Raw genomic sequence first — 20,727 nt, forward strand, 5'->3', positions numbered from 1 at the left:
TGCGGGACTTTTACTTGTAATGCAGTATTTTTACAGTGTGGCCTTAGTACTTTTACTCAAAGGATCTGAATACTTCCTCTACCACTAGTGAACTATCATCTGCCCTATTTGTTATCTTAAAGCTTTTAGCTTAATTATGTTTTTATCCTCAACAATGTTAATTATAAGCTAGGTCTGGGTGTTTTTAATTGAGTTTGTGCCGGTTCATTATTATTATTATTATTATTTGTCTTATGCTGCGGCTGAAATTGCCTTGAGCTGGAATGAGCTAGAAACACGAAACTTATAACTTGCTAAGTGTAGCTGTCGTTAGCGGGCAACCAAACACAGCCTCCGAGACCGACAGGGAATACAGTGCCAAGGTGATTTACGAAGTTTAACTGCTTCTAACTTTAGTGCTGTTAGCTGAGTAAGCATGGCTAACCAAGCTAACGGCACTAAAGTTAGCAGCAGTTAGCAGTTAACTACTTTGGTAACAAGAAAAGCTATCTGTCCAACAGGAAACTCCGTAAATCACCACAGCACTGTATTCCCTGTCTTTAAACTAGCCTCCGACGGTTTTGGGGTGCGGCTGGACCCAGAAGTGGAGCTGGACTAGGTCAAGTTCCGCCCGTTGGCTCTGCAGGGCTTCCACAGAAATCAGAGCCCAATCGGCCACATGGTGGCGCTGTAATTAAGGCCCAAAAATGCAAATTTCTCACACAAATCCAGCTCTATGTGCTCTACAAAAAAGCCAAAAAAGTCTGACATGATGGATTTTTTGCTAATTTGCATAATGTGAAAAACAGTAAAATTAATAGAACTTTAAGAATTTTGACTCTACTGACACCAAATTTGTGTTATATCATTGCAGGACTAAGAAACACGTTTCTATTATAAAGGAGCCAGATCGGCCGAAAAACATGGCCGCCATCAGCCAAAATATATTCGCAAAGGGAGGGGCTTAGCAGAAAATTGTCCATAACTCATTAACGATTAGTTCAATCATCACAAAGCTTGGGAGATATCTTCAGTACGTGTTTGGGAATAGGTGTGCCAAAGCATTTTGAGCTCGACCCATAGGGGGCGCCACAAATGCAAATAAAACTCAAAACCCAGTGGACAGAATTACACCAAATTTGGTGTGCATGCTCTCAGGGCAAGTACTAACCAAAATCTGAAGTTTCATATTGATTGGTGCGAGTGGGCGTGGCCTATCACATATTTGCTCATAACTCAAGGTGCCTTTGAGACACCCCACACTTTCTCCTGAACATACACACCAAGTTTCGTTCAAATCCGTTGAAGGGGCGGAACTTTGAGTGTGCAATAATTAATAACGCTGCAGGCTTTTTGATGATGGAACAGGTGTGCGATTGATCTCACTCCTTCTTTCAAAACCGAATTAAATAAGCTGAAGTGCCTTTGCTCGTTGCTGCCTGCAACTTAAATTTTGGCCGATCAAGCTGCTTCCTTCTGTTCCTTCCTTCTGCAAAAAAAGATTTGAACCGCCCATTGCCGCCTGTGGCTAAATTTACCTTTATTATTGTCACAAAACTATCTATCCACCCAAACAATTCAATTAGCATGTGAAATAGTTGGTAAACTTTACAAACTCTGTCACATGCAAATTAAAATTGTATGCAACATTTTTAATGACTTTACGATGTAAAAAGATATAGATTGAAAGTTGACAACGATTCTTGCTGAGAATAATTTTATTGAGAAAATATGTCTTTAATATTCTTCGCTTCCAAGTGGAAAATATTAGTTGCACCCCATTTGTGTGTGTGATTTAATAGCTTATCAATTTTCAGCTTTAACATGGATGACTTGAAGAGTTTGTGCATTAGAAAATAAAGAAAGAATAATGCTGCATCTATCACTCAATCACTCTTTTGCTCATCCTTTATTCTTCTGCTATCACTAGTAAGACAAATGCATTGAACTTGAACTTAGATTTATTAAACTCCAAAAGAGTAACTTAAAGAGTAACTTTTACATATAACATATTTGAGTGATAATTGTGAGTAAGAAAATATGTCAGCATGAAAAAAAAAAATTAACAATCAAAAGTTAAAAGCAACAATTATATGCCTCAATAGAGAAAACAAATAACTGTCCATCACTGTCCATGTAAAGTAGAAGTGACGTCAGGGCAGCAAGATTGTTCACAACCAAAACCTCACTTGTTTATTCAGTAAAACAAATATTTATAGGCTTCATTATGACCATTCAAAAGTACTGAGGCGTATCTAACTTGCTTGTTTTTCTGCTCAGATTCACTTAATTTGACGAGAACGATGATCCATCACCATTTTCTTCATGTCCTGGTCTGCCGTGATGTCACTCATTTCAAGCTCGTGTCCTGGGCCGGCCAACGGCTCATACTCGTGTCTGCAGAAGAGCATACCGTCAACTGGGAAAAAACATGGCAATGCAACTGAGATTGTTCGACTTTTTTGGGGGTGATAAGGGTTTCAGACTCCCTGCTGCATTAGGAACAGGGAATTGTGACCAGAGATGAACCTGCTTGTGTCTTTCTTTCGACAGAGGCAATGAGACCAAAGTGATTACTATGAAAGTAAAAGATGGAGGTCTCTTTCATTACATGAACTTTGAGATGTGCTCGAAAGCCATTAAAATTTGTGTTCATATGCAACCGTGTGGTCTCTGAACAGGTATCAGTCATTTAGGTAACCATACCGGTGACTCATTTTTAATTATTGTCAACAGTAGTAAAGAAACTCACTGTTTCAGGTGTTCCTCGATGGCCTTGCGCTCATACACAGTGCCATACGCTGTTTTGACCGGATCAATAAACATCTTCTTGGTGAGTGGACAGATCAGATGTTGGGGTATAAATTGTGGCACAGGATCCACCAATTTCTTTTAATAAAAACAAACATTACAAAACAGTATGTTAATGTAAAGCATGTAAGACACTGAACAGGTAATATAAAAAAGGTAATATCCAACACAAATGTCTATATATAGGAGCTCATTTACTTTCTCCATGTCATCCAGCGACTTTCCTGCAGTTTCTTCTGTATGTTTCTGGGCTTCTCGTTCATACGTGTCACGGCTCGTAAGGAATTCTTCAGCCAAAATGCTTCCAAAGAAAAAGAATATTCAAGTCAAATACGTCATATTTTTCATGACAAGTTTATGTAATGTCTGAAAATACAGATATTTGCTGATTGTTCTACAGTGTTGAATCAAATCACAATCTCCAGTAGCCCTAAATTGTTCTTTCTTGATTTTTATTTCCACCAGGTAGAATGAAACAGGACAGCAGCAGTCCTGAACATCAAATACTATTTTGAAACTGATTTTGTTACACATCTTGAATATCAAAGAAAATGCTTTTTTATTAGTTCAGGGGAAACGTATTGGCTTATATTACTTTTTTTTTATCAAAAAAAGCCTCATTCTTCCAAGATAGTAAAAAAATCACTCATCTCAACACTTTGGACAGCATGTGAACTACTCAATAATTCCCTCTTCACTTTCTCAAAGTGATCGTTAGCTAGGTTGTGGGTTAGCAAACTGTCGCTACAGTTGCTGCTGCAAAGCTAACAGTCAGAGAGGATGAGACGGTTTCCCAGAGCCAGCACACCAGCTCCAGACAGCGGTGCTCACAACTCTCCTGCTACTATAGCTAACATCACAACAACAGCATATCTTGGCAAAGTAGAAAGTAAGCTGAATGACCGCGGGCAAGTCATTTAATGTTACCTGACACTCAAATCATGCCTGGAATAGTGTAGTGTGGCTCGGTCTGAGCCACTTTATTTCCCGTTTACAGAGCCAGAGCGGCGTACAAACAACAGATTTTTTTTCAGCAGGCACACACAGAGAACAGACAGCTAGCGGACAGTGAGGAGATATTCGCTGAATTTGACAAAAAGAAGTGTATTGGATTTGAATCGCAAACCCCACCTTTAGTGTGAGTTATTTATGAATGTGTGTATCTCACCTGTCCAGTGGATCATCCGGCTCAGGGATGATGAGCAGTCCGTACACAGCTTCTAGGATCTCTCTCATGGTGATATGGGCATTGTAGTTGCGGTCAAATATGTTGTGGCAGATGCGGCCTACATTGTTGACATTGCAGTGGTACACCTGTCATCAGGTTAAGAAAACTTTGCAGGGAAAAAAAACAACCCAAAAACACCACCACATACATTTCTAACAGATAACATAATTTCATTAACGATGAACAATTGCAGTGTGTGTCTCTACATATTAAGAAAAAACAAAAATAACTTTTCAGTTGTTTGTATTTTGGCAAGATACTTGTGTGACAAAGCGGACGAGTGGAGGCTTCACTGGGTAGTCAGGACCAAACTGGCAGTAGAGCTCAAACACTCCTTTCTCATACGGTGTGTCAGGAGGGCCTTGCATGAGAATCCTCCAGAACGCTGAAAAGATTAGAAAAACGCATCAACCTTGTTGCTATTAAAAGCCTTTAAGCAATGCCAAAATGCAGCTGATGATACCTGAAAACAAGGTTTACTGCCCAGTGGTCAACACAATTTATTATCCTGTACTAAACAAATAAATTAAATAAATAGTTAATCAACCAAATAGTTAATCATCAATCAAGAGTCGTCATCTGAGTCACTGAGAAAATTTACCAGGGCTATATGGTGGTAATGTGGCCATGTAAATTTTAAAATGGCACGGCCTATATGCAAACTTGGAATTAAAAAAAAGAAAGTGTTTAATCAATATAGATCACATAAATATTTTTTTAAATTATAATTTTTGCCCCCCATGGTTTCATGTCATGGTGCGGCAAAACTTCCCATGCCCCAGAAGAAAAAAAAAAATCCAAAAATGCTTTACACCAAAATGAGAGAACCTGCCACTTACTCAAGTCTGACTCTGATGGAAAGACTCTGAAGAATGGATGCGGGTCACAATGCAGGCTCTTCAGCTCCTCCAGGATACGTTTGTCCTTCTCCAGAAACCACGCCTTCTTTGACTCCTGAATCCTCTTTTTCAGAGCACTGTTGAGAGAAATAATTATTGCTTCAAATGTAATGCAAACACTTTTAAGACAGTAAATATGCCCCAAAAATATGATTATTACCATTTGAAATCACAGGGCTTAGAGGCTATACCACCTCTCTTTTGACCAAGGACTGTTTTCAGCCCTGTTAGTTATCAACACATACATATACAACAAGTCAATGAAAGTTGGAAAGTGATCATCATTTGTAAAGCACTTTATGTTTTGGCAAAATTCCTGAACAGTGAGGCAAAAATAATTTTCCCATCATTCTTTAAACACACTGTTCTTAATTGTTTTACAACATTAAATCAGAGTGGACATAATCTTTAGCCATGCTGGCAAATGGCAATGTCTGACGCAAGGCTCCAGACTACCTTTTTACATTAGTGGCACATAATTTAGGTGCACCTAGGGCTGGGCAGTATGGCCTAAAATTTATATCACGGTATAATATGAAGCACGGACAGTAACAGTATCACGGTATATCAGCTTTTCTTAAAATTTCAATATAAATGCTTCTGAAGGGGTAAAGCATTGGTATGGAAACTGCATGGCAGCTATACTGTACTCTTAACTGTATTACTAGGACATATTTCATATAGTACATATAGTAGAGGTATTTTAAGAACAATAATAACTGCAATAATAAATAGAAAAAAATACAAAACCTTTTATATTTGTCTACTGAAAATCTATATATAATATTTAAAAGAATACATTAATATATTACCCTATTTCTAGTAGGTTGTTTTGTATTTCACCATTTTAATTCTACTTAATTCTGAACCTTATTTTAGTGTTTACTCACAAACTACTTTAATCTGCACACACACACACACACACACACACATCTGTCTGCACACTCACAGGCTTTCCCCGCCCCGCCTCTTTTTGTTTCTCTCTCCCTGTATGTGTCTGCTCTGCTGACTTTCTTCGTCATCACTATGTTTTATAAAGTCACCCAAAAAACACAACTCGCGCTTTGGATTTTTCCACCAGCGATGCCGTTTCCACGGCAGCAGGTGAGGCGCGTGTGGAGGAGGCTTGTTAGGACAGGGGAGACAGGTGGAACAGTTACCTCTACCGATGATGTCGGGTGTGGGCGGGTAAAGGTGGAACGGGCACCGTAGCATTTAGCTTGCAGAATGCAGAATTTCAGGCGCACAGGTGCGACCAATGAAAATGTTTAGTCGCACTTGACAGATTTTTGGTTGCACCCTGGAGCCCTGTCTGACAGTTGTTCCACTATTGGATCCTGCCTAAAATATCTCAACTACTGGATGGACTGCCATGACACTTTATAAAAACATTCATGGAGCCCAGAGGATGAAGCCTACTGACTTCAATGATTCTCTGACTTTTTATCTAGCACCATCATCAGGTCAAAATTTTAATTTGTCTAATCTTTGGTTAGTGGCCAAATACCTGAAAAACTAATGACTTTCCCCATCAGCATCAGCTCTACTTTGTCCTTACTGCTAATTAGCAAAAGTTAGCATAATAACATGCTAAAATAAAACGGTGAACATAGTAAACATACCTAATTAGCATCAGCATGTTAGCATTGTCTTTGTTAGCATGCTGACATTAGCATTTAGCTGAAAGCACCGCTGTGCACAAAGTCCCGACTTACAGCTGCTAGCCTGGCTGTAGACTCTTAGTCTTGTTTTGATTACGCTAATCAATAAAAAAAAAAAATTGTAAGCACCATCATGAAATAATCAGTCAAATTTAACAAAGATGCTTCTTTTAATATGTGAAACTTCTACTTTGTCAGCTCGCTCTCTGTGCTACAATAAAAAAAATTACATCTTCTATTACTAGTGTTTAAAAATCATAACCTATTTGTTTCACAAATCAGACAAAATACTACTGCAGGTAAAAAAGTGGTCATCAGCAGATGGATATGGTCCTTCTTACATTACTTAACATTATTATCAGCCTCTATAAAATGGTTGCTTCTATCACTCACCTCTCCGTCACTGTCACTTTGCTGTTTATCTGGCTTGGCAAGGACGTCTCTGGGCATTCGTCATACCCATGAGTAGCGAAGATGCTTGACAAAATACTCTATAAAAAAGGGACAGATGAATTAGCGCATCAAGACGATGATGTGCAGAGTTTATGCCTGTATTAAACTGTGATACATTTCATTTTCATATCACTTCCAACAGAACGGTGGACAATAATCTACACTAACTAACCTCACTGATGGTTGACGGGTCAAGTTTTTCCTTGAGTTTCCTCTGCTCCAAAGACAGAACTGTCTCATTCTCAAACAGTCTCAGACCCTCTTTGGTTGTCTGTGGTTTGAAACAGCAACCACCTGGAAGCAATACGGATGTGTGGTGGAGAGATTAACAAGTGTCTGAATAACTGCACAATCAAAGAATTTGTGTTTAGAGTACAGAGAGTGTGTCCCGGCTGAACTCATCATTTCCCTGGTTGCTGAGGCTGCTGAATGATGTCACTTGAGGGCAATGGTGTAGTAGTAGTAATAGTAGGAAGTGGGTATAATATCGATTCTGCACACCTATTCATCTAAGACTGTAGCATTTCCGTCTTTGTTTGGCCTGCCTTACAAGATGTTTACTATAACAATGAAGGCTAATTTCACTTCGTAGTGACTTTGTAAAAGTAGCCTTGCCGCTAAAATTAAGAAATTCCAGGCCTGCCAACCTGCCTTTGTGTAGTTTTCCCATGTTTCCTCTGATTGAATGTACACATCATGTTATATATTGCTTGTAAACCTTTTGCTCCATCAATATCTGTGTTATGTCTCTACCTCTGTCAGTGTTTATGTATGTGTTTTTATGTAAAAATAAAAAAGATGCTTGACCCATCTGGTGTCAAATACCTTCAACCTTGTCACAAAAATGAAATAATTTTAAGGGGAAATTAGAAATAATGGTGATCAACATTAAATAAAACTCTACAATGATGAGTTGGATGAGATAATATCTCTCTAATTCCATCAAGCCAATTTGCAAATTGTTTGATGGCATATAGCATTATTTTTACATTGTTTGAAGCACGATGTATTAAGTATATCATAGGGATTCAATTAGGTAAGCTGTCTTTCAAAGATGCCATACCTGTTGCATTGCTGATTCCATGCAGCATGTTGTTCTCCACATCTCCAAGAAGGATTGAATCCACAATTATGTTAGATTTGAGCAGTTTGGCTGTAACAGCAACTGGCTCTATGCAGGATCTATGGAAAGAATTGAGATTATGACGTCAGCTCACTTAAAAAATATCATATTCTGTAGTCTCATTACTCATTTTCTTACACTTCAAAGTATGTACTAACAGGTATGAACAAGGTACCAAAAGTGATTAGAACAGAGAAAGAAATTTACCCAGAATCATTTCCATCAGTGAGACATATGATGTGAAGTCTACAATCTGGGAACCTCATCTTGACCTTTTCCAACTCAGACGCCCCACGTCGCAGGGCGTCGTACAGCAGAGTACATCCACTCGCCTCGAGCTTACGTACGTGTTCCTACAAATTTGGAGGGGGGGCGGGCTCTTAACATTTCCATTCAGGTATATTACTGCATTATACCCAGACACAGCATTTACTAAAACAAATGGCAGATAGGACATATCTAAGACTGGTCTGAATTTACCTTGAACTTTTCCAGATTCTCAGTAAATGTGTGGAGAGTTTTCACCATGGAGTCGAACTTCACGAGGCCAATGACATGATGAAAATCATAAGCCATGCTCCTTGTTGCAAAGTTGTGAAAGAGCTCTTTCACAGCGTTAATTTTCTTTAGTTCTGCACCTACATAGCACTCTTCTTCCATGGAGGAGCTTGTATCTATCAGCACCTGATGGATATTCAAGTCAAGAGTAATCATTGATGCATTGACACTACTGCTAAACTACTACAGGTACAGTGGCTCTCCACAATAATCAAGCAAAACAAAAACTTAACATTTGCCTTGCCAGTCTCATATTCTTCAAAAGAAAAGTGTTACCAGTATAGCCTCTTTTGGAGTCCTGGTTGTGACAAATGTTCGGTCATCTCTGTGGTCACCAGTCCTGTGTTAAATGTCAAAAATGTAACAATCAGCAAAATATTATTATGACTTTTACAGAGGTTAATTGAGTTCAAATACATCAGCTGCGACTCTGTGGCACAGTTTACTGCTGCTACATCTGTTTTTATTATTTATTATTTGTGTGCTATTTATGTAACTGTATTAAGTTGACTGGCACGCTGCTGTCCTTATTTGTGCAGGTGAAATAAAAACTGCTACATAAAAAACTACAGCATGTGTATATTGTATACAGAAAAGATAGAAGAGGCCCAAATAGGTGCAAATAAAAACTTTAGTGGAAGACTTTGGTATTGGCTTTAGGTAAAACAAGATTTACAGTACATCCTTCATTTCATTTAACATGTTAAAAATCCATTAAAAAGTTAAATATTTACATTTACATTGTCAAATCAAAATAGGAAAGAGAATAAATGCAAAGGTTTGGAAGGCAGATGTAAATCCACCATATTGTGAAAGGTTTTGAAATAAACAGCAGGTCATTAAATTGTTCTCCTGCTGTACTCATCTGATGCAAAGCAGGGACTGTTATTCACCAAAATATAATTGCCAAAATTGACCCAACGTTTATATTGTCATTTCTTGATTGTCTCCATATTGGTTGTTTCTATAGACCTCATGCAGCCCGCCCTTTTTTTGTTTGTTTTTGTTTACTTTACTGGCAATATACTCTGAAATGTTCAAAAATGTATTGGATTATTTTACAAATGTAATATATATATATTTATTTATATTGCATCACAACGCTTCTGTGGATATAAGATACTGTATATGAGATACTGTAAGGTACTTTACCTGGCTGCCAACAGATTCACATCCACAATTTTGTCTTCACCATCCAAACAATCAAGCACTCTGATCATATCAGGGGATCCTTTTTCTTTATACAAAGCCACACCAAGGTTGTCTGACGAAGAGACAAAAACTCATTAAATAAAACCAGACAAAAAACCAGATTGATTCTTGACACACACAAAAGTTCAACACACACTGGCCATGTTGCTGAGCGTCACGTCCGCAGAACTGAATACATCATACAGACACAGAAGAAGAAATTAGGGTACAGCTAGGGAAGTGCCCCTCTGCGACATGAATGTGAGGAAATTATTGCTTTTCTGTAGATTTGGGGAGATCCATGAAGCGATTCTTAGTAAGATCCAAGATAATTTTTTCCTATATAGGGACTCCAGGGATCCTTCCTGTAGCTAGTGCTGGCTACACACATGCAGCGGCTGGCCAAGTTTTGCCATCTATTGCAGCCATCAAGGGCTAGATGTGGGGAAACATTCGCTGGCAGTGGTGTATCTTGACATGATTGCCAAGATTGGCGCGCATCTTAACGCCACCAGTGTATGGACTTATATAGAAAAAGAGGTGCACGTTTTAATGTGAATCATACGCCGCCAGTGTGTCTTGCCCTTTAAAAAAAAAGGTGCCAATGCCATTTGAAACATACACCATGCACGGTCAAAAATGCAGATTGTGATATAATGAAGTACCTTCACTCAGTAGAACAAGCTTTGCCTGACACTGTCCTAGCGCCTTCAAATGTAGAGGTGGGGTCACATTGAGGTATTGATTGGAGGGAGATGTTAATTCTTCCACCATGCTTCCAAACATCTTCATTTTTATCCGAAAGCTGCAATGTAATTGTACAGGTTAGTGAAAAACAAGGCTTAAGTCAAAACTTTTGTTGGATGGAAGAGATAACATATTGACCATTCTGCTCATTGTCAGAGCCCTGTCACTTAGAGGGGCTAAAAAATGAGATGGTTGAGCACACGATGGCACTATAGAGCAATGTCATGGATATCAGCAATTCAGAAGGCTTCAACTTTTGGGAGGGTGACTGTGGCAGATGACATAGCAATCAGTCTATAACGTGATTAGTGAGAATTAATTGTAAAGGTGGCAATAAAAAGTAAAGGCTACAGGATCACCAAATTCAATGGAATTACGAACTGTTGATACCATGCTTTTGATTTGCCATTTGGGTGTCATATTGGGAAAGGTGTAACAACGTTGCAAGAATTAAGACTTGTAAAATATTTTGGTAATCTTTCTCTTTTAATGTGGTATGTAGAAGTGGAAATTTTGGCCTCAAGAGTGACAATAGAGGAGGGTCAAGGAGTCACTGACTTGCAGAACAGTGCACTAGGGTTGCACCTATTAATGATAAACCTTTGAGAATTGAATTGACGATTGCTGATATCCCTGCTGCTAATTATGATGACTTTTTGGGTGGTAGGGCACAATGTATTAATGAATTGTATAAAAACTAAAATATAGTGTAAAATAGCCAAAGCTCTGCTCCCTCCAGTGTTTTCTCTGTATGTTAGTACCTTCGCACATCTGACAGAGGATCCCCAACACCAGCAGTCTGCTCACTACTCTTACACATTGCTTTGATGTCACAGTTTGGGGAGGCGGTCACATAGCAGGGCTCAACACTAACTTTTAAAACTGGTTGCCAGGCTGGCAGTTGTTGTTTATTTTGTTTAAATATGCAGAACTCTAATTTTATGGGTTGTTATTGTTCAGACTATTAAGCTAAGATAGACATCTCACACAGAAATAAACAAAACATTCATTTTTGACCCGTCAACATTTTTAAATGATTAAGTCACAATCGTAATATTTGTTTTTATTCCCCACCTTTCTAAAAGTTCTGTGGATGTCTTTTTTGTTTTTGTTTTTTAAATATTCGTCAACATAAAAATGTTACCAAAATAACCTTTAAGTCACTGCATCTCCCGACAAAACACGACGGTTCAATTTCAGTGTTACGTAACGGGTTGCCGTCAACTCGAGTAATGTTTACTTCACCTGTCTCCACTCTGTCTGTGTGCTCAGCCCCGCCAAAAGAACTGGTTGCCAATTTCTCAAAATGCTTGCCAGTGGCAACCTGGCAACCGTTACTGTCGAGCCCTGCATAGGTTGAAAAACTGATGAACATGATGTTAATCAGGGCAAGCCATTTATGAGTTTTGTTTAGTTAAATGAATCATTAGTGACCTGGTGTGCTATATGCTATCTGATTTAACTTAGTTAATATGGATGATAAAATATAAAACATCTACTATTTATAACTCAAAATTTAGCTGTTAATTAATTAATTGGGTGTGTTGTGTTATCATTGTACCAAGCCTATCCAGGGCTTCAGTGTACGCTAGTGAAACCTGTTTCTCACACGTTGACAAGTTGATACTGGATGTTTTATTAGCGTGTACATCAGTTTAATCTGACCAAGAATCTGCTTTCATCTGGAGGTTGCATTGTAGTCATCATTGCTTTTGCTGCGTCTTGTTAATTTGTGTGTTTGAATACACATGCACAGCCCCGGACAGCTGCATCCCTGTGACAAGAGTGACAGCTGAGCTGTGGTAGTGCCTTGAGACCATGGTTGAGCACCTCCCCCCAACCTGATTATATTGAGTATTGGTGATATACAATCACGATAGGACAATCTGAAAATATTTGTGATTGTCCAACCTTTATACTGACTCATGTAAACTCTGCATAAAAGCTACGGATAATTTACTGAAGATCATCAGCAAAAACACTATAAAGACTAAAATAATGAGCAAAAAACAGCAAAGGTAATAACTCTCCTAATTGACAACAGAGGAGGAGCATCTCACCGATAAGTATACTTTTATGATAAGTAAAAATCTGATACATACTTCTGACCAGACGTCTTGTCATGATGAATCCAAAGAGGATACGTTCTGATGGATGGAGGCAAACTGAGCAAGATTTTTTCTATGTCGTTTGCTCTCTTTAATGATGTTTCTCGCAAAATCTCTTCAGTGCAATTTGGAATTTTACCTCCATCTAAACAAAAGGATAGAAAATGAAGTGAAGCTGATAACATCGAGCCATTCGCTAATAAAACAAATACAGTTCTGAAAGAAAAATATGTTTTAGCGTTTGTACAAATACTAATGTGGTGTGAGTGGTTTTCCAATCAACAGGATGGCACCGTAGAAGGCGTTGATGACTTTAATGAAGTTTTATGTTTTGCACAAACTGCAGTGGGTGCCAGCAGCCTCTAATCTAAGTAGCTCACTGCAGCTGCTTCTTTTACTGTTCCTCAGAGCATTCAAGACAGATCAGCTCATAAAAAGGGCAGAGAAATGTCCATATCTTGCTGTGTAGACCATTTTTCAGGCGCCTCATAAACAAGCACCATTTAATTTCCGGTAGCTGCTTCCCAATAAAAGTATATCTGCTATCTGCATTTTCTAATTGACTTCTGCTTCTTTTCAGACATCCACTACAGTATGATGTGTCTCCTCATACAAAACCATGTGTTACTGCACTTAGATAAGTTTTATGGCTCGTCAATGTTTTTAAATTTTACCTTTGATTTTCTGCAGAATGTATGCTCGCTCAAAGGCACCAGGTACTCCAGGTACTCTGACTGGTTCACAGAAACGGCTGCCATCCTCAGACGTAAGAGCGATTGGTGCGTAGCTCTCACAGTCTGATGTCTGTTTCTGTCAAAATAAGCCAAAGCAGCATTACTCAAGTGGTCAACCATTGAATAGACCTGAATTTACCTTGATACATTCAAATCATGTATCACCTATTTATAAATTAATGGCAACTTCCATGCAAGGCGTTGAGATATTAATATCTGACAAAATACTTACAATTAGGGACTTTTTAGTCTAAAATTATTGGTTTTACCCTTCACAAGCTCAGTTAAGCCTCAATATCATCATACCTTTGCTTCTGATAGGAGATGTGCCCAGCAGTAAAGTGAATTCTCAAAGACATCAAGGTCCTCAATGAGTTTCTCCCCTGGTTGTCCTCCACATTGTGGCAAAAGCTGTCTGAAGAGTATGTACAAGCCTTCAACAACTGCAATCTACAACAAAAGAACAAGGACGTCTGAAGAAATGGGTACTGGCGAAAGCACACGTGACTGTGTAAAGGTTCAGTTCACCCAAATTACAGGAAAACATCTTCACAATACAAAAGATGCAATGCAGCACATGAGATCACTTCAAAAAGTGCAATGCAATGAATATTAAAGGCAGAATTGTACCAACTCATATTGTTTACCTTCTGATTCCTGGTTAACCTTTCATTCCTGCAGAGTAACTGATGCAAACCTTGGGCGAGAGGGTAACATCCAGTCAGTTTTCGTATGTAGGAAATCAGTTTCTTCAGTTGCTCTGTTGTATAATGACTTTTCTAGAAGAAAAAATAAAATGAAATGTATTTTAAAGCAGGATTAAGTCCACAGAGGAAGGTAGGGTAAAATTACTTAAGGTGGCAACTTTATTGCTAGATTTGCCATCTTTTCAGATCAGTTTAATGACCTTTTTCAGGAAACGCGAGTCTATTGCCATACTAGCAGGACTTTGAGCTAAATGCTAATGTCAGCATGCTAACCTCAGTCATGATCCTAACATGCTCACAATGACAATGCTAACATGCTTATGCTAATCAGGTATAATCTGTACCATGATCACCACTTTAGCATGCTAACATATGTTAATTAGCACTACACACAAAGGACAGCAGAGGCTGACGTGAACGTACCTAAGTATTCACAAATTCGCAGTTTGACCTGATGATGGCAACAGATTAAAAGTAAAGGGTTCATCAACATTCTTACAATTCATCCAGAAGGGGAACATGAATGTGTTCACTAAATTTCATGGCAATCCATCCAATAGTTGAGATATTTCAGTCTGGACTGACGTGGTGGAACGACTCTCTGTTTGTCATTGCCATCCCTAGAGCTACACTGCTAGCATGGCTAAAAACAGAGACAAGATTACTTTTGTGAGTAAATATTAGCTGCTTTCCATGGAAGAGTCATCAACACTGCACTGTGTGGCTGTAGTCTCTGCACAACATTATATAATGGAATACAGATGAAGCAGGTGTCATCAAATAGTGCACAGTACTGATAACATATTAAGAAATAAAACTTACAACAGCATAAAGTGAAGACAAGAACACACTGATTCCTTTCAGGGTTTGTTGGACTGAAGGCACAACATCATTAATGAAGAATGTCTCATCGCATGTTGTCTCATCAGAAAAGGTGGACAAAGAGAAGGCAACTGTTGACCCCTCAGAGATTCCACAACTTTGCAGTGTGTCACCACCACAATGTTGAGCTCTGCAAATATAATGAGCACAGGAGAGAACAGAAGTACTGTGTGAGTAAAGACATCTGTCTGTATTGACAAAGAGGGTCACAAACCATAATATCAATGTTTGGTGTGATAATTCTGAATTACTTGTAATAAAGGACATGTGGTGGGATTCCACTTTCATTTGCCAGCTTGAGTCTCAGGCTGGTTATGGTGTCACTTGCCAAGTTCACAGTCACCTCAAAGTCTCCCTGTATGAAATAAGTAAATAAAAACTATTTTAAAGAACAGATTTGTTTTAAATAAATACAGTACATACACATAGTTAGTTAGCAATGTGATCCCTAAAGTGATTAAACAATGGACAATGTCTGCCTACAGTAGTTGGGATAGAAAGATGAAATTTAAATGCATTTCTTGAATTTATATTTTGTATTTTTGTTGATTGAAAATGTACCAAATTGATTATTAAAAAGTTGCTATTGTTAAATTAAACAAAGGACAATATCGAAGCTCCTTTGATAAGTATTATTATTATTATTATTATTATTATTATTATTATTATTATCATTATTATCAGAACTTCTGATGTGCCTGCATCAACAAAACACAAACGAAAGAGTGCATCCTCTCCATCATCCAAAATACTGAAATATGTAAACATATGAGTGTTTCCTCAGGAGCTGCCGCTGAGCTTGAAACATATTGCCAACCAAGGTTTCTCCCAGAAATTTGGCTATAGAGGAAGATGTAAATTTTGCTTTGCTGTGATCAGACATCACCAGGGACACTTACTTGTCTTGTTACTGTGACACAATAATGGATGGATAATCTTTTAAAAGGGATTTATGATCCCCAGAATATTAATATGAAATATGGTTAGTGAATTACATTATTTAAAGCAGGGCCATAAATCAAACATTCAGTTTGTACAATAACATCCATTTATCAGTTGCTAATAGCATCATTAGTTGTATCATGACCAATATAGTTAAGACACACCTTCAGCATGATGTGGCATCGAACCACGTTGTCTCCATAGGTTTCACAAACCTCTCGCTTTGGTACCTGAGGAGCCTGTTTCAGGTTTTCCTTTGGTGTAAAGATGGCATAAATTACAGCTCCACTTTCAATATGTCTGTCTTTCAAAGACCCTGTATGAGGAGACAACATTTTAAGTCGATATGGTTAACTTGTTAGCAAAGAGTTTCATATTTAAACATCCAGCAGATACAGAACAACATTAGCATTTATTTGGAGTCGTGTTTCTGGCCACCTGATGAATGTAAGTCTAATATTTACTCTCTGTTAGCTCTGTTTTTGGTCTCTATCAACTTCTTAGGAAATATCTGGCTCTTTAGCTGCTAAATGCTCCACTTTGTTCACCAGCTAGTTGCTAATTTTGTCTGTCTGCCGTTATGGTGCTGTTATGGTGGTGTACAGTCGGTTTTTACAGCTTTTCCTCTGAAAACAGCTACCGGCTTAAACCAAAACAGTAAAGATATGGGCCGTAAAACCAAAACAATGAGCTGAAAGGCGCTATAAAGCTCTGTAGAGATGAGTGGAAATGCATAGTCAGTGGTATTTCTCTGTGGGTTCATTATGGAGCGCACCCTATCACATACAAGTAATCATGTGATCCATTAATTAATAAAAATACTGATTATAGCCGCTTTGATAGCAATAAGCGGGCTAAAATTACTATGCACTCTTAAATGCCATATTATGCAATCAAAACTTGCAAAATCAAAGCTTTAAAAATGGCAATTTATTCTAGAAAATAATTTCCCACATTGACAGCTTTGAATATGTTTCTTAAATTTTCTTTTAAGTAATACCTATGCTGTAAGCGTTTATTTTTGCAAACAGTATCCACAATTCTGTAAAGTGTCATGGTCACAGGTTGTCATTTGTGCGTTTGATTGGTTGCCAACTGGCAAGACCTAATAAGAGAAGGTCAGAGGGCAGACGCTAGGGAGGGAGAGTGTTGGAAAATGAATGATGGCCCTCAGCCCTGAAATATTTTGGTTTAGTTTCTGTCTGCATCTTTTTGTTAACCTAAATGAACTGAAACCAACAGCAAGCTCAGTGAACAGTTGGCAACACCAGTCAAGTGTAACAACGCTCTTTCAGAGAGTCCTGGTTCAAGATTACGGATGCTTCAGTACCTATGTATTGTCATTGTTGTACCCACAACCTCAATAAAATAAATAAAAATAACAAAACACCTAGTAAACTTCATCATAAAAGGTGTTCAGGTCTGCTCACATGTGTTGAAGAAGGGATCATCTGTCAGGGGCATCCCATCGACTGTGTAGAGACAGACTCCATTGGAATTGCCAACACTTTCAAGATGGCCGATCCTTAACATCAGGTCCTCAACTGTGTTCTGCGCTGGATCCATATCTGTAAGTTCAAAACAACCACTATTAAGCTGTTCAGATGTCTGCATATTCTGCACAATGATCACTGTAACACAATCATCTAAGTTCTAACAACAAGTCAGTGGCTGATCAGAAATAGATTATAAAACATGTGTCTCTCTTACCTTTAATTTGTTTTGGTTGAGGACATTTGGGGTATGTGTACTGCAGACAGAACGGCTCCAATGATTTCTGCACAGGCGTCACAGCTTGAACTTGGCGCTCTGGAGCTCTGAGTCTTTGAATGAAGTTTTTCATTGCTGAAAAACGATTCTTCTCCACATGACTTAAACCTGTAAAAATGCAGGTGCAAAAATGGTATTTGAGTAATTAACTACATACTTTGTGTATATGTGTGTAATAGCTCTGAATAAAAGATTTAATTAATGTACATAGATAATACATAGGAGGCTATTAGAAACACTTATATAACACATTGTAGTACACTATGTAACTGTTATCTAATAAAAGTGACACATGCTATACAATACAAAACTACCGTACAGTTGAATCAACACGTTTGACAGTGTCAACAATTACAATTTAAAACAAATAAAACAAAATGGTATTCATTACAGGAGAGCTGTATTGGATTGTACTGACAAAAACATGGTCTCTATTTTTCTGGTCACCCAGTGCAATGGGCCTTACATGTTCAGGCTAAAAAACACTAGGGTTGGGTTGCACCAACAAGGATTAATTTAATCTAAGATTAGTTCTAATCAGAGTTTAGCAAAACTAGGTTTCAAATGAGTAAATCCAGATTTAAAATTAAGCAGAGAGCTTTTGCACAAATAAAAACTAATCTCCGTTTAGTAAATCCAAGTTTATTGATGTAAACCAAAATTAATTTAATCAATATGGAGATGCTTGCCAACCCAAATTAAAATAAATGAATAATATATTTGCGTGCTGTTGGAACCTAAGAAGTATGGGGGGACGTTAACTTTCGGCTGCTCTGTATTCCTTAACAAAACATTACATTGTTTGCTAGCTAGCTAAATAAGTAAGTAATATTACTCATGGACCCCCTTTACACCTTGCATTAAAATGCGTCTCGTATCCAGACTGTATCAAGATATGATTTTATCCTGATTATATTTACACCTGGTATTAAAATGTGTCTCCAGTGTCCACATTGACCCAGACCACCGAACGTCACATCCTCCTCTCGTTTCCTCAGGTCCAAAACAACAACAACAAAATGAAATAAATTAGATTGTAACCATCCGTGAAGCTGTGCCACTGTATGGACATTTGATTGTTTTTCAAAGCAGGGGAAGAAGCCGTCTTCCACAGCTGGAATGCCAAAAACGAAAGCAGAGGAGGATGCTGTTTTATGCAGCTATAATAGCTCCGCTGGAAAGTGAAAGTGAAACTTAACTTCCCTCTGGCATCGTTTGCGCTACCTTTCTTCATAATGTGTACTCCTGTTATTTTAGTAGTTTATATTGAGTTTAACTCAACAGTGCTCAATTGGGTTGAGTCTGTCTCTTAACTTTCTTTGAGAAACTTGATTATTTTGCAAATTTTTCAGCCATTTTAAAAGTTAAACCTCCTCTAAGTTTAAAGTTAATACAGGATCAGATTTTTAGTTGGAGTTTAAAGTTTTGGTGGGGCAGAATTAAATTTAATCTAGAGTAAAAACTAAACTGAGGTTTAATCAGAGGTTTAAATTGAATGTTTCTTAATTTTAAGCTTGTTTTAAAGTTTGGTGCAACATAATTTAAAATTAAACCATGATTTAATCTGGTTTAAAAATGAATCGTTGCTGGTGCGACTCAGCCTAGACATAGGTTGAATTTTTTACCCACTGGGTGGCAGCAAAAATGTTTTTACAGTCTTTGGTTTGAAGTTAAGGTTCATCTCACCAATGTTGTTTAGATCTTCATCTGTTATGCCATCCAGGAAATCTCTTTCATCCTTTACGCCCAACTGAAAAAACTGGTTGTAGTAAGATTCCAGTCTGAACTGCTCAAGTATGTTGAATATTGCACCCATCTAAACAAAGACATCAAGATACTTTATACATCAGTCACACTATTTGTCACAAATGGAAATAAAATATAGCATATTTAGAATATAGTAAAGAAGAATAGAATAAAAGACAATTATTCTAGTTGCAATGTTCCTGCTAGAGCCCGAAGAAACACCTACAGTATGAATACATATAGATAACATCAGCAGCAAGGCACCTCGTCGAATTCAATAGATTAGGGGCAGAAAAAACAGATTTTGTCACTATTTTTCCAATCCATAAATACAGAGATAGTAGATCACTGCTTGATACAACTGTCTGTTTCAATTTCAAGCTGCATATATTAAATAGTTTGACTCTAGCACGTAGCATTACTTACAGGGACAGTTCACTCCAAAATCAAAAATATACATTTTATTGTTTTATCACCTTGTTGTGAGCAGTTTCATGTAGGAACTATCGGTAGAAAGAAATGTTCCTACATGAATCTGCTCACGACAAATCTGTGGATTATCTTGAGTAACCAGGTCATGATTTCTGCAAAGAGACATTGCTGTTGAGTTTTTCAAATGCATTTTTTTTTTGGTGCTTTGAGCATCACAAGCCGAGTGGCATATAGTCCCATTATATTAAAAAAGGCAGACATTTCTACGGCCGATATCTCCAAAACTTGGCAACTCACATCAAAACAACCTAGATGGATAAATGGACTTCTTAAATACTTGTCACACATGGAAGTTGGCAATTTAAAAACGGTACAATATAGTAAAGAATATGAAAAAATATGTCAACTAGCTACACTGTTGTCCCTGCTAGAGCTAGAAGAAACAGACTAACTCTTCTTGGAGTATGCGTGTAGATAACAGCAGCAGCACCTCAGCAACGTCAGCAGGTTACGCTCATTTGGAGAAAATACAGATTCTGTTGTGACAATAAAGTGCAGTCTAATCTATTAGTAAAAGGAAAAATTCAGCGGAACAATCTTACCTCGACATGTAACAGATCATGTGATCATGTGTTGTGTTTAGATTCTGTTCATAGGAGGGTGTGGCTTTTAGAAAACGAAACTACTGAAAACGTAAACAAGCTATTTGGAAATCTGTTGGTGAGCTTGGCCTCATTGTCCTCTAGGAAGTTAAAG

General features: G+C 37.9%; 1 protein-coding gene across 1 annotated transcript; it reads right to left on the reverse strand.

Moving 5' to 3' along the window:
- Positions 1-1,679: 1,679 nt before the first annotated feature.
- Positions 1,680-20,712, reverse strand: LOC122886540. Its single transcript, XM_044218871.1, has 25 exons — positions 20,574-20,712; positions 19,480-19,609; positions 17,734-17,901; positions 17,454-17,591; positions 16,188-16,339; positions 15,333-15,436; positions 15,022-15,211; positions 14,140-14,271; positions 13,799-13,942; positions 13,433-13,568; positions 12,753-12,903; positions 10,569-10,708; positions 9,865-9,976; positions 8,989-9,052; positions 8,635-8,838; positions 8,362-8,507; positions 8,095-8,213; positions 7,204-7,325; positions 6,972-7,069; positions 4,858-4,994; positions 4,279-4,403; positions 3,959-4,104; positions 2,989-3,091; positions 2,732-2,868; positions 1,680-2,376 (listed from the first exon to the last, which is right to left on the reverse strand). Exons 2-25 carry the CDS (start codon positions 19,607-19,609, stop codon positions 2,262-2,264), a joined length of 3,213 nt encoding a protein of 1,070 aa, XP_044074806.1. The 5' UTR covers positions 20,574-20,712; the 3' UTR covers positions 1,680-2,261.
- Positions 20,713-20,727: the final 15 nt, after the last annotated feature.

Source organism: Siniperca chuatsi, linkage group LG13 (genome assembly GCF_020085105.1).
Source record: "Siniperca chuatsi isolate FFG_IHB_CAS linkage group LG13, ASM2008510v1, whole genome shotgun sequence".
Lineage (NCBI taxonomy): Eukaryota > Metazoa > Chordata > Actinopteri > Centrarchiformes > Sinipercidae > Siniperca > Siniperca chuatsi.